At 42.1% G+C, this 10,331-nt stretch overlaps 1 protein-coding gene across 1 annotated transcript; it reads left to right on the top strand.

Annotated features, from left to right (window-relative positions):
• The first annotated feature begins 3,773 nt into the window (after positions 1-3,773).
• LOC143527350 (uncharacterized) lies at positions 3,774-6,238 on the top strand. The gene is made up of 5 exons (XM_077022510.1): positions 3,774-3,810; positions 4,012-4,395; positions 4,579-4,752; positions 5,050-5,114; positions 5,703-6,238. The coding sequence occupies exons 1-5, from the start codon at positions 3,774-3,776 to the stop codon at positions 5,823-5,825; spliced, it is 783 nt and encodes a 260-aa protein (XP_076878625.1). The 3' UTR covers positions 5,826-6,238.
• The last annotated feature ends 4,093 nt before the right edge of the window (positions 6,239-10,331 follow it).

Raw genomic sequence — 10,331 nt, forward strand, 5'->3', positions numbered from 1 at the left:
TAGCAATGCCTTGATTTTAGTGAGGTTAGCCATAAATCCAATGTTACTAATAATTGGCATAATGTATTTCGGTGTTTCGGTTTTCGGCCTTGGTTTCCTCATTTTCGGTTTTCGGTTTCGGCTAGGAATTTTCATTTCGGTGCATCCCTAATATTCAGTATATGATTTATGTTGAAGGGGGGTTGAAAAGTTCCTGTTCAGCTCTGTCTGAGATATAAAAGATCAGTCACACTAAGACAGGAAACCCACAACCAGTCCAATAGCTCAGACCTCTTCCACAGCCCTGCACAATGACTGCCTTTCATCAAGTGCGAGACAGAGGCTCTCTGGCGCTGTCCATGGTGCTGAAATGTCTGTTTTCCCCTTTGGTTGAAATACACAAGCATAACTTCCATGTGTAAGTGGTTTTACCAGCTGTGTAGTGGTTTGGTCCTGTCATATGAGAAGCAGAGACTGACAGGTGAAGCAGTAAGTGGTTTGGTGCCTGTCGTGTATAAAGGCCTTATAGCTTCAGATACTATTGTATATTATGCTGGACCTGGTCATGTGACCACATGGAGGTTTGTAGAACATGTATGATTGGTCATACAGGTTAACATCCATATTCATAGTCATAGTCATACTCCTGTCTGGTGTATGAATGTGTTTGTGTTCCTGGACTCTCTGGATTTCTGGATTTTACAGTTTGTATTTGTTCACTTTGTGGATTATTTTTCTGGCTGTAATTCTCACTGTTATTTCTGTTTCACTTTTTGGATTAACCATCGACCAATAAAAAATACCCATACATTATACAATATCCGTTACTGTCATGCAAACATTATCAAAATCAATTAAAAGGATTAAAAATGAGTCACGTGTACAGATCATTTTGGACAATCCTTTTAATTTGTTGACTCTAAACTGCTGCTACCATCACTATGGCAACATTGTCATTACAGAAGCGCCCCCTGCAGGCCCAGCTCAAACATAGCGATAAATCACGTATTAATCATTGACGGATTTCCAAACAAACCAGATAAATCCAATACTTCCTATCCCATCTACATGCATACCGATTTTTAGCCATCTACATGCAGCCAATTGTGAGAAATCCAGCTTTGAAGTTGGTGATGAAAACACCTGACGCACGTGGGTCTCTTTAAATGTCCGTTTAAAAAACATATTGTAGCGTCGGTCCAATGGGGGACGGCGCTACTTCCCATGAGTCCTTGCGGCTCCGGTATTGCTGGTATGTCGATATATGTCTGTGCCTGTATTTATTGATTATGGGTTTGATTATGTGTGCTGTTAGTTTAAGTTACCCCGTGTCAGTTTATGTAGTTGCACTCTGTCTGAATCTCCCTGCCATGTGTGTGTAATGTTGTTGCATTTATGACATTCCCTCATGTTTCATGTACAAGGACAGTCTGTTCTGCGTGATCACAGCTTCATGCGTGGTTACGTTGCGAAGGCAATTTAAATAAAGAACCTTGTATTAAAATGTTGTTCAGGCCTACGATTTACATACATTTTTTCATTATTACGACACAAAAGTATCATTGGGAAAATGACTAACAAAAAAAAAACTAACAACTACGTGTTGAAATGTCAAATATAAGAAAAAAATGAGAAGAACTCTAAAATTATTACCTTTGCAATTCTGACCGATCGTATATCAAGGGTATAAATAGGGCACACAATTAACCTTTCACACGACATTCAAAACCATGGCTAACAAGCAAAGGAAACGAAATTTTCTGTCGACAGAACTGAGCCAAATGGTGGATGAAGTGGAGAAAAACAGGTATTTTATTTTCTGAAGTGCAACGAAGTTACTTAAATTCTGAAAAAAAAAAAAACACAAAAATGGGACGATATTGCAAATAATATCAGTGCCTGAAGTGGCATTAAGAGATTGGGTGTAGAGATAAGAAAAAAGGGGCAGAACTAAGAAAAGAGAGGGCTAAGACTGGTGGAGGTCAAATGTCCCTTACCGTTGAGGAGGAAAAGGCACTTGAGATACTGGGCCCCACAGCTACTGAAGAGATACCAGGGGGTATGGATATATGTCTGGGTGAGATTCCCTCTTCCCGGCCTGAAACTGCATACCCAGGACCTTCATGTAACAGCAGTCCTGAGGCATCTGCAGGGCCTTCCTGTGTTCAGGCCAGAGAGAGAGATCCACCCGGAACAATTACATCACAAAATACCTGTGGGTGCAGCGTGGAGCTTGTTGCACTGGCTGCCGCTCAAACGAGAAAAGCTCAGACAAAAGGAGAAACAGCATGAAGAGCGCATGCAGCAGAGGGAGAAACTTGTGTTCTGGTGAGAACATGCATACATATAGAGGTTATTTACATAACCTCAGTTTCCTACACACAACCAAAATCTAACCGTAAACAAACGTTTACCAAGTGTAGATTGTTAGCCTAATGCTACTCTACATTACTAGTCATGTGGGGACCTGGATAGAAACAGAATCCCCACTGTGGAAGAACACACTCTTTCAGACACACAGTTCTGCAGTGTTTGTTCACACACACTGAGACAGAGGCCAACATATCTGTGTTATCAGATGAACTGTGTAGTCACATTTCCAGCCAACATGGAGAGCAGCATCTGACAAAGATTAACAGGAAATCTCACACGAGTGTGTGTGCACATCATCAAACAGTTTTTTCATGTTTCTTTAATGCAATCTCTTATTTGTTGGTGTGTTTATATAAATGTGTTAAATAAAAAATGTATGATTGCATATCTCTGCAAAGTGTGCATTTCACGGACTGCATCGTCTGTGCTGTCTGATTAAAGTATGTGTGCACACTGACAGTGATGAACTAATTATAACTAAATGTAAATACAGGAAGGCATACAGGAAGTGAAAGATATTTGTGTTTTGTGTGTGTGTCTGTGGTGTGTGTGTGTAAGTTTGAAAAAAAAAATGTGCTCTGATCTCCAAACCAGAGTAAAGGCTCCATCTCTACTGTACTGCACAAAACCTGCACGCTTGCAAGTGGCTAAAGGAACAGGAAGTCCCGCCCCCCATAGCTCAGGCCACACTGTCTACATTTACGGCATTTGGCAAACGCTCTTATCCAGAGCGACTTACATTTTTATCTCATTTTTATACAAGTGAGCAATTGAGGGTTAAGGGCCTTGCTCAGGGGCACCTCAGTCATGGCCTCAGGTCTGGGAATCGAACCCACGACCCTCTGGTCACATGACCAGTTCCCTAACCACCAGGCCATGACTGTCTACCTTTAACAGCTGCTTTACATTGTGTACAACAATACAAACTTCCCTTTTAGTCAGTGTAGTTAAACTGACCTGGGATCAGCTTACAAAGCGCTGTTACATGACATTTTACACAATCTGAATTGGTCAAAGATATTTATAAGTGAGATCCCTCCAATCAAATGCACTTACACTAAACGTAACTTTTGCTTCAGTGGTGCTGTGTTGTATTGGATAAAACTGGGTGTGGGCGTGGCCTACTGGACCGCAGCTCCTCTGATTCGCTCCTATCTCCTAAACTTAAAACCCTTGCACATCAGTTAAAAGAAACGTACACGCCACCAGCCAATGAAAACACGTTGATCAATCAAAGCGTCACCCATGACGACTGCTGACCAACAGCGAGATATTTTCCACTGATCACTGTCACCTAAACCACAAAACTGAACCCCATCACACAACAAAAATGTTCCATTGACGTGGACCAATCAACTCTCAGAACAGACATCCACCTAAAAGCCCCGGCCGCCATTAGCCAGTCAGCACCAGCGTCTGAGATGGAGACATCGAGAGTCGCCCTCCTCACCCTCATGTGTAAGTCACCTTTACATCTTGTTACATTGAACACAATTACGAGGCCATTTATTCTGAAGGCCTGGATGAAACACTTCAACTGCAGTGATCTCATTCAGTCTCCACTCATAGGGCATGTTCAGAATCTCCTATGAGTTACTCAGTGTTGTAAGTGCGGAAGTGGCCATGACACCTTGTAGTGTAAAAGAGTTTGTGGTGCAGGTTTGGTGTTCTCCAGTCAGAAGATCTCTGGACGAGAGGAGCAGATGAGAGTCAGACAAGGAGATGACATCACTCTCTTCTCAGACTGTGTTTGGAAGACAGGACGTAGGATCTTCTGGCTGAGAAACAGCTCACATGGGCATCAGCCCCCTCTCAATATATCAGCTCAGGGTTTCACATCTACTGATTTCCCACGTTACTCTATTGAGTTTAATCCCTCCTACAGTACTTATGATCTACGTGTTAAGAACATCACTGAAGCAGATCTGGGTCTGTACTACTGTGCTGTACGTGAGACTGCCATTACTAGTGATAAAAATGGAGCTAAACAATATCGTTATGTGTATCACTATGGGAAGAAAACCATTCGTCTGTCTCTTCTGGGTAAGATCACTTATCCCGATCTCCTGAACAGGTTTTTCTTTTAACACTTACAGACAGCTGGAGTCTTCAGTCTCAGTCTTACTAAACTAAGTTCTTACTAAACTAAGTTCTTACTAAACTAAGTTCGAGTTTTTAACACTGTCACTGCCCATTACTGCAGTTTCACTGCCTCTTTGATTTCAGACTCATCTCTCCCTGCTGTGAAGATCCCACACCCCACCTACACCTCCACCCCTCCTGTACCAGAGTGTGGTGTCTGCTGGACGCTGCTGATCACTGTGTGTCCTGTGTGTGTTCTCCTCTCCTCACTCCTCTCCTCCACCTGTGTCTACTGTCTCTGTCACAAGAGACATCCAGGTACTCAATCAGTGTCCATGTCTGTTTATATAGCATCATTGTTACTCTAAGATTTTAATTAACAACAGTTCAGTTTCTCTGGGTTTAATGATTTTCATTTAGTACCTTTGGCTTTTTTGATGGATCTGGTCAGTTTAACTAGTTACATGCATGTACTGCAGATACGTATGTAGTATCAGAATGTATTAATGTTGAGCAATACTGACGACATTATGGCTTTAGCAGTGATGTTTCCCAGAGTTCCAGGATGGATCTGGAATGTGACTGGCTGAAATATTTTTCCTTCAATGACAACAGATGCAGAAACTGCTCAGAGAGGGATATGCAAAACACAGAGCCAGAAACACCGAAATACAGACGAGGTACACACACACACACACACACACACACACACACACACACACACACACACACACACACACACACACTGATCACTACATTTGTTCATGATTGAACCTTCTTTGCTGTCACGGTTCCCACGGCAACACCCTGTTTTGCTTCCATGTGCTTCTTTGTTTTGGTTTCTCCTGTCGTACCTCGTCGTTTAGTTTCCAGCTCATACTGGTTTCAGCCCGTACTGGTTTCAGCCTGTGCTGGTTTCAGTTGTGTCTTAGTCTTGTTTGTTTGTGTATTTAAATACTGTGTTTCACAAACCTGGTTGTTGGGTATTTTGTTTAACCTCTGTTTGCTTAGTGCTCAACCCTGTTTAGTGCTGAGTCATGTCAGCTCATGTTCGTCTTCAGTTTTAGTTTTGTATGATTTGGCTTTTGTTTATTTTATTTTCAGCAAATTCCTCTGAACTTGCATCCATCTCCTCGCTTCATTACACACACACACACACAGTTGTCATCTCATAAAATATTTATTATTATAAACTCATATCTATTATCATATTTATTTAAACTTTTTAACAGTAGTTCTCTTAAACGTACTTGTGTTGGTGTCCACAGGCAGGAGATGAGGTTTCCTACAGCTCGATACACTTCTCAAAGGATGGACAGAAACACCCCAAAAAGAAGAGAGTTCAGAACTCTGATTTCAGTACTTACGCTGAGGTCAGAACTGGAGAGTAGACTTCTGAAACTCCAGGAAGTTGAGCATGTTCATGCGTTTATGATTCATTTACTTAGTGTGAATTTCATGGCTTAAATTTGCTTCCAGCAGTGTTATATTAGATTGTTGAGATAATGGTCATTGTTTCTTGAATATTAATTTTCTTCATTCTTTACTTTCACTTTAAGACCTTTGGTACTACTTTCTAAATGTCTTTCTAGTTAATGTGTGGAGAGAATTTGATAATTGATAATTTGATAATTGATAATTTTAATGAATTTGCTGATGTTCAACAAGACATATTACATCTTTAATCACTTTAATTTACATCATTTTAATGAGCTTTTAAATGACCCAGCACAGGGTGGGAAGTGAGGATCAGTTGTGTTTGGGTTGTTTTGTTAACATGTTTGTTGTTGAGGAAAATAATACAGTTGTGTTTTTTGTCACTGTTGTCACACATACTGACACCTTAATAAAAGACTCCAACATTCACTCTCATGTTCATTCACTGTTTCTGATCACAGGCCTCCTGGAGAACCAGTAACACAGCAGTGATGGTGTTTATAAACTCCAGTAACACAGCAGTGATGGTGTTTATAAACTCCAGTAACACAGCAGTGATGGTGTTTATAAGCTCCAGTAACACAGTAGTGATGGTGTTTATAAACTCCAGTAACACAGCAGTGATGGTGTTTATAAACTCCAGTAACACAGCAGTGATGGTGTTTATAAACTCCAGTTACACAGCAGTGATAATGAAGTATATAAACTCCAGTCACCACAGCAGTGATGGTGTTTATAAACTTCAGTAATACAGCACTGATTGTGTTTATAAACTCCAGTAACACAGCAGTGATGGTGTTTATAAACTCCAGTCACCACAGCAGTGATGGTGTTTATAAACTCCAGTCACCACAGCAGTGATGGTGAAGTTTATAATATACAAAGACTTGCGTGGATTTCTTACTGAAAATTGGCGTACGTACAAATCCAGAAAATGGCTTGCGCATAAAAAAATCCGGATGTATCAAACCGTGCGTACGCCTGAATCCACGCACATTTCTTTTGTACATTCCAATCAAGAGAGTGGCTGACTGCTCCTGTGACACGCCCCTATAAATATGCAAATTCATATTTGGAGACGATCCTGAATGAGGTAGAGGCAAGGAAAAAATGTTTGGCATTATGGCAAAGCACAAAAGGTCTGAGTGGGACAGTGTGAAGCTTTAAATGTTGTGGGGTCAGAATAATCCACACTGGCAGAATTATATAATGCACCTAAAAAATATCAGTGATGCGCTCACTAGCATCAGCGGCTCAATAAAATAATTTGATAAAATTTGAATGCTGTCTCTTACCTTTTTATATTGTAGCTATGATTTGTTGCCTTGCTTGTATGCATAGCCGCGGGAAGGTATTTTGCTTAGGGGGTGCTGAAAAGGGGGGGGGGGGGGTAGTGTTGCGCTTTACAACGTCACAGCAAATATGCAAATACAAGCCCTACACTCTGAGTTTGACAGCAAGTACAGCACACAAGATACATATAGCCTACACCAGCTATTTAACAGAGAAATGCACTCTGCACAGCGGCAGGACAAACCACTGTCCTACCTCAGGGTTGCCAACTCTCACGCATTGAGCGTGAGACACACGCATTTGACCGTCTTCACACGCTCTCACGCCACACTTCCGATATCTCACGCCGAAAAAAAATATCCAGTTTATTTACCTCAGATCCACATCTATGAGTCAATGAGTTACTAGTTCGCTCTGGCGCCAACCACCAGCGATCGATAGATCGCGATATAACACCTAATTTGTGTCCATTTTACGTCCCCCCCCCCTTACGTTCGCCACCCCCCCCCACCCCTCAAAAATTTACACTCGCCACCGCCTACAGGTTCAAATCTCACTCCAAGCGAACGTTCTCTCAGATGAAGCGGCTGAGACAGGAAGGCTGAGGCAAAGCTTTATAAAGTTTTCAGCTTGTTGGAAAACACTTCGTGTTTTGAGGATGGAGCTTAGATATGCTTGTTGCTATGTCCTGCACGCTGTTGCACTGTGAACCTTGAATGACATCACCAAGCATTTTTAATTGAAGTTCCAGGCGCACTCGGTCACCATTTAGCTGCTGTGGATGATGAAAGGACTGTAACCAGATTATTATTATTATTAAAAGTAGTAGTAGTAACAATTTGATTTTTTTTTTCAGTTATTTGTTTTATTCATTTTTATTTTACACCCCTACTTCCCGCGGTTATGCTTGTATGGAACCTGGGTTAGGCTGCGCATTAATTTGTCCTGGCTCTGGGTTCGCTGGGTGCTCCACCGCCTTCAACAATGGCACGGCATACCTGTGCGTAACGTTATACAGGACCCCACATGCCCTCACAATACGACACACCTTCTCTGGCCGATACAGGAGCATCCCCCGGTCCTGTCCAGCCAGCGCCACCGGCTTTCCAGCTGCTCAATCGCCCTCTCCACGACTGACCGGGTGTGAGAATGGAGAGAATTGTGTCTCTGCTCCCGGTCAGTCTGTGGATTACAAAGGGTCTTCAGCCACGTCTTGAGCGCGTAGCCGCGATTTCCTAATTTAATAATTACCCATGTTTAAAATGAATTATTCTAAGCTGGAAATGTCAAATCCTTTCATTTAAATGTTTTAAATTTGTTGCTTAGCAAGAAGCCACCCATCACGCACTCTGCTAGCTTGTAATCTTATCCCAACCATGCAGTTTGTAAGGATGTACGAATCATTGGGTTGATCCAGGCCAACATGCCACTACATTAGTAAGGCACATTTTTGCATCACAGATTATTTGCACGTGTAATTGAGGAAGTCTAAAGGACTGTATGTGCTGGTTCTGATATTGGGATGCGTGTTGTATGGGGGGTGTCGGTAAGAACACCATGAAGCGATTGTCTTCTTTCCTTTAGTTTCTTTATTAAACTTCACACTTCGATTACATGCGTAAAAGTCTCAATTGCGTGTGTGTGTGTGTTCTGTGAACACTGAATAAGGCTAATTAACATACTGAATTAATATGACTTGTAGTTTTCCTCTTAGCATGCTAATCGCGATTAGCATGCTAATCTAACAATAGTTGCACATCAACACTACAACATACAAACTTCGGAACTACCTACTAGCTAGTTACCTCAACACTTAATAACACTTACTTGTTAGAATGTACGCACACAACTCCTCACATGCTGTCATCTTAAAGCTGTGATCCAACTGAAGCAATAACTTGCATGAAGCAGCAGAGCTGAACATATGCTCTATGCTCTGAACAAAACTGACTAAACTGCCTGCGAAAGGGGGCGGGGTTAAGCTGGGCGTACACTGTACGATATTTTAAATCGTGTACTCAGCTCCGGCTCAAACTGTACGACTAAATCGCAGGGTTTAAAAGTTCACAGCTCACGATTCATATACTCACACTATACGACCCGACGCTCTCATGCGTTCTCACGAAGAGCGATTTGAATTTCAAACATGTTTGATGTTCTTGCGACGCTGCGATTTCTGATCGGGAGTTGGTCGTGAGGTGTGAATCGCTCCTCGTTTACCTGTGTAAACTATACGATGCACGACACGCGATTGAGCCGAAACTCGGCCCGATCGCAAAAATAGTCGCACGAGTGAAAAATCGGCTGAAAATGGGCCAAAAATCGCACAGTGTACGCCGAGCTTTAGGCTTCAGTGCTAGAGTCTTTCTTACAGCACGTTTATGGAATTAAAGTACATAAGCATAATTCCTCCTCAGATGGTGCCTTTATAGAAATGTGTGTGCAGTCGACATACACTAGAAGTGTTTAGAACATGGAAAGACGCCGTAGTCAAATATAAACATGCCCTAATAAAAGCTAGAGCCTCATATTACTCGACACTAATAGAAAGTAACAAAAATAACCCTAGATTTCTCTTTGCGACCGTATCAAAACTAACAAGAAATATCAACGACACTAGTTCTAATATAGCACTTACACACACTAGTGACTTTTTCAATAATAAAATAGATAATATCTGACTACGGAGTCATAACACATCATAGCCTAACCTCCAATCCAACTCCAGTAGCAGGGGCGAGGCTAGGGTATTTTTAGTGGTGCTAGAGCACCACCGTGAAGTTGCTTAGCACCCCCTGGCTCAACACATTTTTAAAATATTATATTATGCAAAAAACTTGCTCTGCACCTGCGCAATACTTTGGTATTGTGCCTCTGTGAGCACTGGGGGCTGGGCACCCCTAAAGACCAGATCCTAAAATCGCCCCTGTCCAGTAGTATAGGTAATAGTGAAGAGGGTTCGGGAACCGAGGCAGAAACTGCTTAATCCAGAAATCCAGAGGAGGGAAACTTTATTTTCCACGCAACTCAAACAACAGCACTGTTTTCTCCTCCTCCCCTGGCACGCGCAGGCGCCGCTCCCCCAGTGTCACTTAAAGGGCTAAAACTCCCTGAGTGGCCAAGTGCCTGTCTGTTAGGGAATTCAGTGCGAGGAGTAGTAGTCGCTA

Source organism: Brachyhypopomus gauderio, chromosome 1 (genome assembly GCF_052324685.1).
Source record: "Brachyhypopomus gauderio isolate BG-103 chromosome 1, BGAUD_0.2, whole genome shotgun sequence".
Classification (NCBI taxonomy): domain Eukaryota; kingdom Metazoa; phylum Chordata; class Actinopteri; order Gymnotiformes; family Hypopomidae; genus Brachyhypopomus; species Brachyhypopomus gauderio.